Here is a 14,948-nt window from a genome sequence, read left to right as displayed (position 1 = left end):
GGTGTTGCAGTACCGCGCTGTGTCCACAAGGCGGCAGCACTGGGAGGGCGCTAGGCTGAAGTGGTTGCAGTACCGGGCCGTGTCCACAAGGCGGCAGCACTGAGAGGGCGCTGGGCTGAAGTGGTTGCAGTACCGGGCTGTGTCCACAAGGCGGCAGCACTGGGAGGGCGCTGGGCTGAAGTGGTTGCAGTACCGGGCTGTGTCCACAAGGCGGCAGCACTGGGAGGGCGCTGGGCTGAAATGGTTGCAGTACCGGGCTGTGTCCACAAGGCGGCAGCACTGAGAGGGCGCTGGGCTGAAGTGGCTGCAGTACCGGGCTGTGTCCACAAGGCGGCAGCACTGGGAGGGCGCCGGGCTGAAGTGGTTGCAGTACCGGGCCGTGTCCACAAGGCGGCGACACTCAGAGCTGACGCAAGAAAGGGGGGGCAGCCCCACAAGGGCTGAAGCTCCTCCCCAGCCCCACGGACATACTGACAAGAGGCAGAAAGGAGGAGTGGCGGCAGAGAGGACAGAGGATGAAAACCAAGATCAGGGTGCAGGATGAAATGGAATAAAAACCAAAAAACAAAAAGACCCTGGGATTCATGGCCCCTGGCCCATGCAGTGCTGAGTTCTCATCACCCTAAGTGGCCGCACTGGGGCTTTTGAGAGGCAACGCCCGGCAGAGCACGGTGTGGGGCAGGGTGCAGCGAGAGCCACAGGAGCGATACCTTGTGGCTCTGCCACACACAAGATGGCGGCCGCGGCAGGAGTCCGGCAGAGGGAGACAGTTCCGTGCTGTGTGTCTGCACCCACAGGGCTCCTGCACAACTGCAGTGCCACTGAGCGCACGGCTCGTGTCTGTAAGTCTGGAAATGGCGCCGGGGGGGCTGCGTCAGGCACAGAGACCGCTAGACAGACTGGGGCCCCTGATTTCCCGCCCTTTTTGCCGCCGGCGGCCATCTTTGGTGTGGCGGGAGTAACTTCCGCCCGACCACCATATTTGGTGTGGCAGAACTCACTTTCGGTTATCCTCCATCTTTGGTGTGGCGTAGGCCGCTTCCTGTGTGCCGCCATCTTCGGTGTGGCCTGAGTCACTTCCTGTAGGTCGCCATCTTTAGTGTGGCATGAACCGTTTCCGTTCGGCCGCCGTCTTTGGTGTGGCGGAACACATTTCTGGCTCGGCACCGTCTTTGGTGTGGCAGAAACCCTACTCCTGTCGGCGCCATCTAGGACTCAGGGCGTGGGGTCAGCTGCGCCGGTGCCGGGGAGCCGCCGCGCAAGAGGCGGCAGGCAGAGACAGGGACTCCTCCCTCTGGCGCGGGATCCTGCGGCGGCCGCCATCTGGAGCGCGGTGTCAGTCCAACCCAGCTCCGGCAGGCGCCGGCCCGGCCCCGCCATCACCCAGCAGGGCGGTGCCTCCATGAACGGCTGCAGTACCGCGCTGTGTCCACACGGCGGCGACACTGAGAGGGCGCTGCCCGCGGATGGCTGCAGTACCGCGCTGTGTCCACACGGCGGCGACACTGCCGCCGAACTCAGCCCGGGGCTTTGGGGACAGACCGGGGGGGGGCAAAAAGGAGAGTCCCAATCCTATAAAAATCCTCGTAAATTAATGCCAAAAAAACCCCCGACCAAAATTAAATTAACTTCCGCCTCTAACAAAATAAAAATGAATAAATCCCTTAAGATACATATAAAAAATAATATTATTTTTTCATATTTGATATTAATAATCTATACATATTTAATATATACAATTTAATTAATATTATATATACAGTATTTTTTAATTATACACGTCTTTAAATTACTAATATTTATTTTTATGTATATTTGTATCTTTATATAATATATATTTGTATATTTATATTTTAAAATATTAAAAATCCTTGCCTCTAACCGAATAGAAACAAAAACATCCTTTATTTTAAACTATATTTAAATATATTTTTATATTTTTCATATTTATATCTGCAATGTATATACCTGTATTGTTGATGATGTACTATAACATATATTATTTCTATTAAATACTACATATATACTTTATATTTTATCTATATTTGTACTTACATATATAGATGCATATATATTTGTATCTATAATTTTATAGATCTGTACATATTTATTGCATATTTGTATATCTCTATTTTATTCTATGTTTATATTATTTATATTACTTTTAAAAAACCCTGCCTCTAATCAAATAAAACCCAATAAAACACTTACTTTAAGCTCTATTAAAGTGTTTTTATATTGATAATTGTGGTGTATTCTACACCCACCCCTCCCTGTGCAGGCTCTGGCACCCTCGGGTCCCTCTGGGGGAGGGCTCCCAGCGCCACCCACCCCCCATTCCCACTCACCTGCTCCTGCCCCGCTGCGTGGCTCCCTCCTCTCCCAGGGAGCTCACGGTGCCCCAAGAGACACCCCCTCCCCTCAGCCTTTCTTCCTCACCCCCAAAGAAGGCACAGAACGACTCCCACTGCCCTGGACAGCAGCACAGCACTTTATTCCAACCCTTTCCACGTGTACATCCCCCCAGAAAGGGGCTCTGCTGACACAAGAAAGGGGGGGCAGCCCCCAGAAGGGCTGAAGCTCCTCCCCAGCCCCACGGACACAGTGACAAGAGGCAGAAAGGAGGAGTGGTAGCAGAGAGGACCCAGGAAGAAAACCAAGATCAGGGTGCAGGATGAAATGGAAAAAAACCCCAAAAACTGAAAACCAAAAAACAGGGATGCTGGATGGGCAGCACACACAGAGGGATTGAAAAAGAGCAGGGACAGCCAACGGGACACAAGGATCCCCTGGGAACCAATGGCATGGGGAGCTCCACAGAGGCACAGAGACTGAAACAGGAACACCAGCGAGGCACGGGCAGAAATACTGAGTGCCAAACACACAAACCCTTGGGGCTCTGAAGGAGCTGTTCTGCCTTCTGGGAAGCAGCTCAATTTCTTGTAGCTGAGCTTTCAAATGCCTCATGGATTGCACAGAGCTGGGAAAGCTGAGGTTTTACCTTGTTACTACTGCTCCAGGGCTGCTGCCCTGTAGAAAACTGCCCTGGGGCTGGGAGAACAACATGTCCCTCCCTCCCAGCCCAGTTGTGCCTCCCAGAGCTGTCTGTGCCAGGCTCCTGGAAGGTTTCCTAACTGTTTCACTAGTTCAGGGATGCTTCTGTCCGTACTGTCAAGACTGGCATGGCAGGAGCCACTGGGAACAAAGGTGCCGTGGCCATTCGGATGCTGTTTCACACCTCCAGCCTTTGCTTTCTGTGCAGTCATTTCACCACTGGGAAAAACTGCCTGGGAAGGGCTCTGAGCTCTCCCTGGAGCCTTCTCTTCCCCATTACTCATCCCTCTCTTGACTCCACCAGTGATCAGCACTGGGAGATTAACAGAGTCATGGACAGGCTTTGGAGAGCTTTTAACCTGGAAGAAGTGCAGCAATCTCCAGGAAATCCAGCCCTCCCTGGGAGGCAGCAGAAGAGATTTCTAACCATCACCATCTACCACATGGCAATGGTCAAGAATTTACAGACAACATGCAAAACTGGCTGTGACTTTCATTGCCTCAGATCTTCCCACTTGCACACATTTCCTGCTCCTATGATCTGACAGAGCTGCTTTGTCATATTTTATACTTGCAGATGATTTCTGAATTCAAACTGGAATTAAAATTTTTTTATATTAACTATTTAAATCTTGGCACTGAATGGTGTGCACAGAAACCTGAAATCACTCACTGACACCTTAAGTAGGCACATCTTGTTTCTGAAACTTCACCAGATTCCCAGATGTGCCACAGAAGCTGGGAACAGCAAGGCCAGCCAAGGCTCCCCAGACAGAGCAGTTCAAAACTCCAGTTCCTAAGTTGCCAGCCTAGTTCCTGCAGAGCAACCTCCTAAAAACAGGAAATGTGGATGTGAGAGCTATTCCTAAACAACAAAGCTTGCATGCAACAAACAGGCTTGGAATTCCTCCAAATCTAAACTCCTTGATCCAGCACATACATTACCTCCTGCGACATGCCTGTCTCTTCCCAATCCTGCACCAGACTTCCACCAGATAAGTCCCACCTCACAGTTCAGGACAGAAGGTTTGAAATCCTGAGCATCATCACTTTTGCTCTCAGCCCACAGATCCACACCCAAAAGTTACCTGACTCTGACAGGAGCTGCATTGGCTTGGATACTGCCAAAAAAGCTCCACCTCCTGGAAGCATTGCATAAGGGACTGGGATGTACAACAGCCACCAGTGCTCCATTCCCACTTTGTTTGCATCGGGATCTGGTGAAGTTCACTATTCCTTCCACACACTAAAAGTGGGAGCAAGGTCTTCCTGGAGTGCATCTTGAGAAAATAAAAAAAAAAAAAAAAAAAAAAAAAAAAAAAAAAGAAAAAATGTGCACCTTCACAAACACTGTCTTTTGTGATTTTATTAAGAGATGTGTTCAGGACAGACCATCTTCTGGTTGCAGATGTTACAGACCCTACAACGAGAAACAGAACACTCAGTGAGCTGGGGGAAAACCCTTTTCCATAACCAAGAACAAACCAAGTTTTCCAATTAAACTGCATTACTCATATCCTGCTCTTTGTCCAATGATCCCCCTTTTTCCCCACTAAGGCAGATCTTGCCAGATTCCTTGGTAAGACTTCAAACTGTGGATTACTTCCTTACAAAAGCAGCCTCCAAATTGTTCTCATGGGGTTTCTAGGGCTATCCCAGACTGCATCCTGGGACAGGACAGGATGCATATATGAGGGACACATTCCCTCTGCAGCCAGCTGCACACTGGTAGCAGCTGGTACAACACCAACACTTCAAAGGCACCCAACCCAAGTCACCCCCAGTGTGTAATAATCCGAGGTCTCGAAATCCATGCTGCAGAACACAGCAGGGAACAAGGCACGTGGACAGATCAATCATCTCCAGAGGAGTGTTCTGAGCTGCTTTGCCACATGCCTTGAACCCTGTCCCCTTCACCCAGTGCAATGTTCAAACCCAGCCCTGGTCACTGTGCTGGTCACAACACAGCAGCCTGTCTTCCCCAAATCCCAGCTTTCCATGGCTTTGGTGGCCTGAAACCTTCTCTCCAGGGATCCTCAGCCCACCTCCCTCGCACTGCTCCCAGGCACTTACCCCTCAGGCAGTGGGCACTGGCTGAGGCATGGCTGGCTGCTCTGGCTTGCCCCCTTTCTGCTCTGAAATGGGGGTGGTGGGCAAAATCTCCTCTTTGGGTTCCACAATGCTGACGTGGTCTGGCAGAGGCTTTTTGGGGCCAATCTTTCCACTGGGGTCCCAGGGCAACATAATCTTTACTTTGATTCCCAGTACTCCTGCAGAGAGTGACAGGACAGGGGAGACACAAAATAGATCAAGCACAGGTTTGTATCACTCTGCACACTGAAGATCTCTTGACAAAACTGTAGAGATATGCTACAGCTTAAAAATCTAATTACTGCAAATTTTATCAGTGTTGTAAATTCAACTTTAAGTTGGATATCCAGTTATTCAACTCACTGCCTTGGCTGACTGCAGTTTTAGTCTCAACTCATTCTAAGCCTGGTTTTAAACTCTGTCCTCTTCCTCAGCTCATTTTTCTAGGAAATTCCCCCCTTTTTTTTTACCATCCCTTCTCAGACAAATGCCTCTAAATCATCCAATGAGCAGGACATCCTGGCCAAGGCAGCCTCGGCACAGCACCACAGAACGTGGCACGGAGCAGGCTGCAATGACACGAGGCTGTCCCTTCTGACTCGTCATCGTATCATCACCGAAGGGAGGGTGGAGCAGCTCTGGGCTGTGCTGCTTATCCCTACTCCAGGAGTTCTGCAACTCATTAACCCAAAGCCAGGTAAGTAATTTGTTTTACCAGCAGGGAGAACGGGTGGAAGCAGGTTTAGCTGGGAACTGTCTCACACTTGGAGCACCCCTGTTCTCTCTGCCCACCCTGAGGAGCCAGGAAAACCAGAATCCCAGCTGCCAAGGGCTCTTAGACCCAGGCAACAGGCACTTCATCTGGAAGTTGTCACCACCCTCAGAGGCCCCAGGACACAAATGAGTGTCTGGAAAATCTACAGCTCCATTCCAGCTGGAAACATTCAAACCCCACTGTCAGAGAAGTGGATGGCTGGTGTGACCACACCAGCTGCTGAAGGCCCCTTGGCTTTCCATTCCCAAATGACTTCTACTTCAGATGTAATGTTCAAATCCCACAGTGAAGAGTTCAAAAGCCCAAGAAATCAGGATTTTCAGAGTCTGAACCATCCAGAGCAGCACAACTGAGCTACTCTGTGAGACCAGAGGTGCATCAAAACCACATGAGTTTCACCCAGAAGTGCCAATCTCCAGCCTGCCAGTGAGAAATCTTCAACCTGCAGGAGTGGGATGGCAGGAGCTGAGATTTTCTGTCTCTGAAGTCCTAGAGAAGGAAGCCAGCAAAGCTGCAAAGGGATCTGCGTGCCAGGCACTCACCCTGCCGGAGTAGGACGTGACGCACGGCTGTGTCCACGTAGTAATTCACTGGGTCCCCACTGTGGATCATCAAGCCATCCACGAACTTCATGGATTTGGCCCGCTGACCTCGGAGCTTGCCAGACACGACGACCTCACAGCCCTTGGCCCCGCTCTCCATGATGAAGCGGAGGACACCGTAGCAGGCTCTGCAAGGAGAGGACAGCCAAGCCATGAGCCCACTCTGCCAGACTCACAGGGCACCCTGGAGGAAATTTTACCACAGTTCCCATCTCAGTTTCATGTGTCAGGAGTGCAGCTCCCATCCCTTCTCAGACAAATGCCTCTAGATCATTCACTGGTGACAGGAGGCTGCTGCTGAAGGGCCTCACACAGCACCACAGAACGTGACACTGCGGAGGCACCACCACCAGAGCCCCCTGCTTCTGACTCGTCATCGTCTCATCACCGAGGGGATGTGAGAGCAGGGGCACTGCCACCTGAGCCACAACACAGCCACGAGGCTGAAATGCTGTTGGCTTCACTCCTCCAGCCATTTATTCCCAAAGGAACGCATGCAGCTTTATGCCACACAGCCTGCAACCAGACACAACCTGTAACTGTGAACTGCACACGACCTTCAGGGCAGCATTACCAGGTTAAACCTTTGAAGTGCACAGCAGCTGCTCTTTGGGAATGGCACTGGAATCCCACGCTTCACTCACCTGCGCACAGCCAGCCCTCCCAGGAGTTTGTAGCGCAGGGACTCGGCCTGGGCGATGGCACACAGGCCCCTCGTGGCCACCTTCTCGGCGTACAGCTGCACAGGAGAGAGGCACGCTCACAACACGGCTCTTTTCCAAGGCAATCACACAACCACAGCACGCCTGGGCTTGGGAGGATCATCCCCTTCCACCCCTGCCACGGACTGGGTTGTTCCAACTTGGCCTTGAACAATTCCAGGGATCCAGGGGCAGCCACAGCTTCTCTGGGCAACCTGTGGCAGTTCCTCACCATCCTCACAGCAAATTTAACTTTTACTTTAGCACAACACAGGAGCTTCATTCTACTCTACACCCCAGGTAATCCTTCCACATTTACAGGCAGCAGTTTTATCCTACATTCCCTTCCCTGTATAATGTGATCCAGCAGCACTGGCCAAGTTGGAATAAATGAGCACCAGCCCAGCACATTCTCCCCTCCTCCCTCCCTGATTTGTTTTAGAGCACGGAACCAGCAACAGGAGCAGATTTCATGGAAAAGAACTAGAGAATCCTTTGGGTTGCAGGGACCCTTCAAAGGACACCTAGTCCAACCTTCCCCTGGGAAAACACCCCTACCATCAAGGATCAAAAATAACTGGTGGCACTTTATGTTCTGTTTCTCAAAGATCCTCCTGCAGCAGGACAGTTTCTCTGTAATTCATTTTGTATTTCAGTACAGCAGTATTTTGGAGGCCAAGTAACACATGGCCCAAGTTATCCCGACACCACCTTCCAGCTGACACCACCCTGCCACCACAAACCCAACTGCACCACACAGTTCCTGAGGCAATTTTACCTCCACGCTTCCCTCGGGGAATCCAAACCTCTTCTGCACCACAGCCGTCAGCTCCCGGATCCGCCGTCCCTTCTCTCCCAGGACATTCTGAGTTCTGCGGAAAATAAGGACAGGACAAGTGGGAGAAGTGTCCCCAGGAGTGAGATGGAACCACCCCAAAGAGCTCTCAGAGCATCCCGACTCAGGAAGGCCGAGTTACCTGGTGGCAAGGATGATAATCTCAGTCCTGGTCGGAGTGACCCGGACTTCCACTCCAGAGTATCCATCCTCAGCCAGTTCCCGAGTCAGGAACTCGTTGAGCTCAGCTTTGAAGATGCCATCAGCGACAAACTAAAAGACAAAGGGACAAAGTCAAGGTCTTGTCACATTTTGAACTTGAGTGCAATTCACCCAAATTCCACCTGCAGCCTGACAACTTCCTCCTCCTCTGAGAGGAATCACAGAACACTCTCAGTTGGGAAGGACCCACAAGGAACACCCAGTCCAACTTTCAGATGAACAACCCAAGGGCAGAACCCACAACCTCGACTTCACCAGCACCGCGCTCTGCCCAACTGAGCCAACCTCACGCTGCAGCAGTGGGGAAAACGGAACCCCCTTCCCGGAAGTTATCAGGAATAATCGTCTCCAACCACTGTCTGACCTCACGCTGCGATCACAGCTCTCTGCTGCAATTCGGGGGTAATTTAAAGGAAGCAACTTGCGGGGTCACCTCCCCTTCCCAGCCCGCTGGAAGCTTCTGCTGAGACTCCTGACAGCCCAAGCCTCCCTCGCTCCCGGGACAGGCAGCGCCCCGTGCCTTCCCGGCCCGCAGAGCGGGGCAGCCACCGACCGCAAACCCTTCCCAGCGGGAAGCAAAGGGAAAAGCCCGCAAATCCCGGCTCCCGGCGCCGCTCCGCACCTCTGCGCGCAGCCCCGCGCGCGGCCGTGAGGAAGCGCCCGCTCCATCCCGCCGCCATGTTCCCCGCCGGGCCCCGCGCCGCATCCGCCTCCATCCTCCCCTGTCCGCCGCCGCCGCCCGCCGTGCCCCCGCCCCGCCGGCTGCTGGAGCGGCTGCGAGCGATGCGGCAGCGCCCCGCGCCCGCGGGGGATCCGTACGGCCGCGCTCACCTTGCGCTTCTTGGAGATCTGCACCGCCATGATGAGCCGCGGCCCGGCGGAAAGGAGGGAGCGCGCCCCGCGGGCGGTGCTATATCCGCTTCCCGCCGCGCCCCATTGGCTCGCCGCTGCGCGTCGGGCGGCCAGCGGGGCACGATGGGAGATGTAGTCTTTGCCACGCCGCCATGTTGGGGAGGGCTGAGCGCTGTGTGTGCCCCAGAGCCGCGTCAAACGGACACGGGAGTCAGCAGTGTATAAAATAAAACAGATAAATGGTAATGCACCCTGGAAACCTGCTCTGCCCAGGCGTTGCTGTTAGAGGGTGCTCTGCTGTTATCCAGGAACCACAGCATGGCTTGGTTGGGAAGGGACCTTACAGCCCATGCAGTGCCACCCCTGCCATGCAGGGACAGCTCCCACTGTCCCAGGCTGCTCCAAGCCCCATCCAGCCTGGCCTTGGACACTCCTAGGGATCCAGGGGCAGCCACAGCTTATCTGAGCACCCTGTGCCAGGGCCTGCCCACCCTCCCAGGGAACAATTCCTGCCCAATATCCCATCCACCCCGGTCCTCTGGCAGTGGGAAGCCATTCCCCCTTGTCCTGTCACAACGCATTTTTCTTTAATGGTTTAAGGATTGTAGGGGATTACAAAAACAATAACAGTAATGGGTAGGATTGATGCACAGCCTCTAGGAAGCGGCTATTTAAGCTGCATTTTATCATGGATGTTATTATGGTTTGCAGTTGGACCTGATGATCTGAAGTGCCTTTTCTAACCTAAAGTGATGCTGTGGAAATGCTCACGACCACAGCAGGAACATCGGTAGGACCAGTAAAAGCCAGGGAAAAGCCTAGTTTGCCACTAGATGTCAGCGCAGACGCTTCCCAGGCTGGGAAAAGCTCTTCCCCAGGGATTCCCTTATCCAGAACTGGAAGGATGCACTTGGCAAAAGCAGGTGGCAGTGGCAGCGAGGAATTGTATCCCCTCCTGTCACCAAACACCTTTGTCTCGCTTCTGGTGTGTCCTGTCCTTCCCTCAGGCAGCTCCCCCAGCTCTGCCTGAGCCTAGGATTCTCTGTCCCATACAGAACATCACATTTTGGAGAAGTGTGCAGCAGCTGGGGATGTCCCTGTGCAGGGATTTGAGCCCTGGGGTCTCAAACAATTTTTCAGGAAAGACCCTCCAAAGCTGCACAAACCCCCCAGTGCTGTTTTCCAACATGAAACCACCATACCTTCAGAAAACAGCTGCCCAAGATCATTTATGTTTTAGGCTGAGTTTACCAGGAGGGGCTCACCCAATCCATTTCTGTATCACATAAAGACAGCGAAAGGCACAACACGAGGAAAAAGCCTGACCCTGATGTGTGTCCCCTTTTCCATTAAGGACAAACTGTGTCGTGCCAGCAGTTTGGGGTCAGCACCCAGGGCTGGAGCCAGGCACCAAGGAGTGCCCTGGGTGGTGTTTCCCACCAAGGGAATGTCCCCTGTCCCCCCACACATGGCCTGGCTCAGCCTGGGGGTCCAAGTTTCAGAGCCGGGGACATTTCCATGCTTGGCAGCAGCAGGAGCCCCCCGTGCCCTGGGGAGAGCCCCTGGCAGGTGCTGGGAGGTGGTGCCAGGTTTCCTCGCCGTGGGGGACGCGGCTCGGAGCAGGTTTGGGAATCGGGAGCTGTCCTGCCTCCCCCAGCTCCATTCACTGCCCAGACAGTGACATGGTTTATGGCAGCTGAGGGCCATTGCACGGGCTCAATTAATCCGGTATCCCAGCGTTTGCTCCCCGGGAAGCTGGCTCCTGTTCAGAGCAGGCAGGAGGGGCTGGCAGCCAGGACAGCCAGCAGCTTTCCCAGCTCAGTGGCACGCTGGGCTTTGGGATACCCTCTGCTTTCTGCAGGCAGTGACAAAAGGTGGCATTGGGAATGAGTGTCCTGCCTGGGAAAGTCCCCGACTGCCATTGCTGCCCCCAAAATAAGGGAGATCCTGCCAGGGACTGTACTGGCTCTGCTGGAGGGGCAGTGAACAGCCTTGGGGTCATCAAAAATACAAAGTGGTACAGGCAGAAGCACAGGGGCTGCCCATTCCTGCTGTGCTCCCTCCAGCTCAGACACCTGCAGGATTTGGGGTGACACACTCATGCCAGGCCCCATCATCTCTCTGGACATGCCCGAGGAATTCAGGAATCTCCCTTGCAGGAGCCTGTTCCTTATGATTTCTCTACATGCAAACACAAGCCATGGTGCTCCAGGGGGATTTGGACAGCCACATCCCAACCCACATCCCACCCACCCTTTTCAAGTGTAGGAATCAGCAGCCTAGGACAGAAAACCTTCCAAATCACCTTCCCTACAACCATCAGAGGCACTGCAGAGCTCATGAATTTTCCCAGGGAGTAGCTGTGGAAAATGAAACCCGGGGTAGAGATGGACAAGATGAGATAGTTTGCATTAAATGAATGGAGATGGGTCCTGGAAGGTAATTCCAGCAGAGATAAGATGCACTGCAAGCACCAGTTGTAAAGCATTTGTAAAGTCTGACTCAGACAGGAATTTTACTGCAGGAGATGCTGTATTAGAGTTTAGTGCTGCAGTTGGAGCAGCTGCTACTGCCCAAGCTGTATAAACCCCTCACTGAGTTACTCACCACTCCTGGCACCTCTGGAAATCTGACAAACGTGTTCTGCCTTCCCACATGGAGCAGGGAGAGAGGGAGGGAACAGGGCTGGCAGGACAGGGAGTCAGGGCCACATTTACAGACCTTTTGTAAACATTTCACACCGAGGGGAATTCACTGTTCTTAGCCTGGCAAGCACACAGGGAGTAAATCCAGCAAACCTTCTGGAGGCAGGGGAAGACGGCAGGATCCTGCAGGACAGGGATGGAAGAGGGAACTGTGTTTCCAGGCAGAGACAGCTCTCAGCTGCCCCAATCCCATCTGCTTTCCTGCAGCTGGAAGAGTGGGATTGAAACTCCACCAGCTCAGCTCCAGGCTAAGGGTGAATAGCTGCTCTGGAAAGGTGTGTGTGACCCTCCAGGAGAATTCCCACCTTAAAGCTTGAAAACCAATCGCCAAATGGGCAGAACAGAAGCTGAGCACTGGAAGATGTCTGGATTTAATCCAGGAATTTCAGCACTCAACAAGGTGTTGGTGAAGCACAGGGTCTGACCCATCAGCCAACTCGGTTGTAATCTCTTACCTCCAACACATCTGATAAATTGTTGGAAGTGTTTTAGTGGCTGTTCCCAACCAGCTCCATCACTCCAACACTTTCCTTTGGGCATCTGCCCCACTAAACAGGATTTTGCTTCACTGCTTGGATTCCCTTTGAGGACTTCAAGAAGATTATTATAAAATATAAATTATAAAACAGTTTAGACTTCCTTTAACAACAGGAAATGGAGTAGGGATGCTCAGTGTGCTGTTTAGTGGGAATCCTTGGCTTGTTACTCTTTAATGGAGCGAGTGGCTGCTGGCAGAGGTCATTCCAGCAGCTCACACCCGCCCCACGGCTCTCGGTGAGGGATGTAAATTGAAACTTTAATGGGCATTTCCAGGAGAGCAGTTTGCCCTGGCACTGTCACCCGAGACCCAGCAGCTCAAGCAAGTGATTCTTAATCAGTTTTCAAGCCCCAGGAACTAGGCTGAGAGCAGGAGGGGCTGTTTTGCCCCAGCACCACATTTTGTGATGATTTACAGGTGCATTGAGATAAGGCTGGTGACAAAGGCCATTCCCTGCTGATGTGGCACATCAGGACAGACCTGGAGGGACAGGACAAAGGGGGAATGGCTTCCCACTGCCAGAGAAATCCATGGAGCCAGCCAGGTGGGAGGATGACACCCTCTAAAGAGCTGAAGAGCACTGGAGGCAGTGAAGCTGCAAGGACCTGCTGAGGCTGCAGCAGGAGCCAGCAGGGCTCAGGTCTCCAACCCCAGACCCTCAGGGATCCCAGGATTTCAGCTTTGCCAAGAACTGCTTTGCCAAGCTGAGCCTGGGCACTGTGGCAGCAGGGAGGGAGCTGCTGGTCCAGGAGCAGCCTGGCAATACCCAGCTCTGTGCCTGCTTTCCCTGCTTTTCCCCGTCTCCTCTCTGCCCTGGAGACACAGCCAGGGAGCAGCAGTGATAAACTGGCTGCTGGTCCAAGCACAAGGTTATTTTCTAGGACATTAAGCAGAACCCTCGGATGCCAGCTTGCAGGAGAGCCATGAAGAGGGACAAGACACCTGACCAGAATGCAAAAGCAGAGCTGCAAATTTAACACCTTTTTTTCCCCCCTCCTTATCTGTTAAAAATAGCTTTAGAGGGGAAGCTCAAAGCAGTGTGAGGGGCTGTTTGCTTTAGAAAATGAGCAGTTTCAGCAGAAATATTCCGTGACCACCACCCAGAGAGCTCTGATTTTTGGTATCTCAGCCATTCACATCCTAAATTAAACATTCAAGCTGCAATGCAGCCCGATGGTTTGGCAGGGGCTAATAAAAACCTGAAAATCTTTACCCAGCCTGCTTTTCTGTAGGAATAATACCACTAACATCCCAGAATTATCTCCACTTACGTCTGGCTAGGACTCCAAATCAATAAATTGTCTCCTCACCCTCAGATTAGCTCGGTCAGGTAATTTTGAAAGCAGCAGCAGCAGTTCCCCACTGTTAGGCAGAGCAGCTCTGGCAGCTGAATCAACACGAGATGCCTCGTTATCCCAGAGCAATCCCAACAGTGTCCTTGGGGAATAATTTGCACTGACCTCAACAATACTTTGTGGCAGTCTGGGAATCGGGAGTGCTGTATTTATTATTACTTATATTTATTGAATTTAATATTTGGATTATATTTGTAATTAAATTTCTGTTTGGAAAGAAGAAAAAAAAAATGGACAATAAAAAAAGCTACCACCTGTTTCTCTGGCAAAAAAAACCCCAAACTCACCCTTTTTAGAAAAACATTACATTTTGGGTTTCCCTCTTGCCACTTTCATTCCTGGCTCAGCCTCAGCTCTGATGTCCCAAGCACCTCAGGAGTGCTCACACCTTTTCACAGCATCCTTCCCCCTGTCTCTCCCTGCCCAAAGGAGCTTCCCTCTGCAGAATCTTTCTGTCCTGGCATCCTATCACTGGGTTTGTCATCTCCCACTGCCACTGATGTTCTCAGAACCCCACAAGTCCTTTGGGCACAGTCCCCTCTTTTCCCCTTCTCTTGCTCTCACACAAAGCATCCCTTCCTCGTTTTTGAGGAGCAGCAGTCATTTCTGCCATCAAATTCCCAAGAAAAATGACAATTGTCTTTTAAACCCCACAGCAAAACCTGCAGCAGAAAATCCTGGGAGCATGAACAGGGTGATGGATTAGAGCTGCTCCTTCCTCAGAAACCAAGATGTTTTTATGAAGTGGGACTAATACCACAATATCAGGGGTTTTTTTAACCCCATAAACCTTATTTTTAAACCATCAGCTTCTCATATCTCTTCACACAAGTTTATTCCAGGAATTAATCCAGGGTTGTTGCTACTTCCCAGACAGCGCCCTCCCTCCATCCCTTCCCTTTGCTAAGCAAGGAGGGCCCCAGTCTTAGAGAAATTAATTAGTGCAGTAATTTGCCCAGGACACAGAGGAGAAGCCGAATTTGTCCCACTCTGCAGGATTCAGCTGAATAAAAAAGACAAATAGCTGTGCTGTGGGATTTTAAAAAGCTGCTGTCAGCATTCCCAATGCAACCAGACCTGGAAATTCATTCGTCTTTCACTAAACAATGGAAAAAGGAGAGGCAATTACAGTAGACAAAACTAATTACAGCAGAGCTGAAGCACAGCTCACAGCACTCACTCTTCAATCTGCATTCAAAAAGAAAAATCCAACCCCAA

At 51.8% G+C, this 14,948-nt stretch overlaps 1 protein-coding gene and 2 non-coding genes across 3 annotated transcripts; all 3 read right to left on the bottom strand.

Annotated features, from left to right (window-relative positions):
- Nucleotides 1-4,405: 4,405 nt before the first annotated feature.
- Nucleotides 4,406-9,219, bottom strand: RPS3 (ribosomal protein S3). Its single transcript, XM_033052279.2, has 7 exons — nucleotides 9,112-9,219; nucleotides 8,201-8,331; nucleotides 8,002-8,095; nucleotides 7,167-7,261; nucleotides 6,463-6,650; nucleotides 5,128-5,324; nucleotides 4,406-4,474 (listed from the first exon to the last, which is right to left on the bottom strand). Exons 1-6 carry the CDS (start codon nucleotides 9,139-9,141, stop codon nucleotides 5,131-5,133), a joined length of 732 nt encoding a protein of 243 aa, XP_032908170.1. The 5' UTR covers nucleotides 9,142-9,219; the 3' UTR covers nucleotides 4,406-4,474; nucleotides 5,128-5,130.
- Nucleotides 5,620-5,767, bottom strand: LOC116993257. Its single transcript, XR_004417247.1, has one exon. It is a non-coding gene; the product is annotated as a small nucleolar RNA SNORD15 (small nucleolar RNA).
- Nucleotides 6,769-6,915, bottom strand: LOC116993232. Its single transcript, XR_004417224.1, has one exon. It is a non-coding gene; the product is annotated as a small nucleolar RNA SNORD15 (small nucleolar RNA).
- Nucleotides 9,220-14,948: the final 5,729 nt, after the last annotated feature.

This window comes from Catharus ustulatus, chromosome 2 (assembly GCF_009819885.2).
Source record: "Catharus ustulatus isolate bCatUst1 chromosome 2, bCatUst1.pri.v2, whole genome shotgun sequence".
Taxonomy (NCBI): domain Eukaryota; kingdom Metazoa; phylum Chordata; class Aves; order Passeriformes; family Turdidae; genus Catharus; species Catharus ustulatus.
This window is presented reverse-complemented; position numbering and strand designations above follow the sequence as displayed.

Bases quoted from the DNA above. Each gene is read 5' to 3' on its own strand.
- RPS3 (XM_033052279.2), bottom strand. From the start codon at position 9,141: ATGGCGGTGCAGATCTCCAAGAAGCGCAAG. The intron at 8,332-9,111 runs GTGAGCGCGGCC...TTTGTCTTTTAG, and splicing joins AGATCTCCAAGAAGCGCAAG to TTTGTCGCTGATGGCATCTT. The intron at 5,325-6,462 runs GTGAGTGCCTGG...CACTCTCTGCAG, and splicing joins TCACGTCCTACTCCGGCAGG to GAGTACTGGGAATCAAAGTA.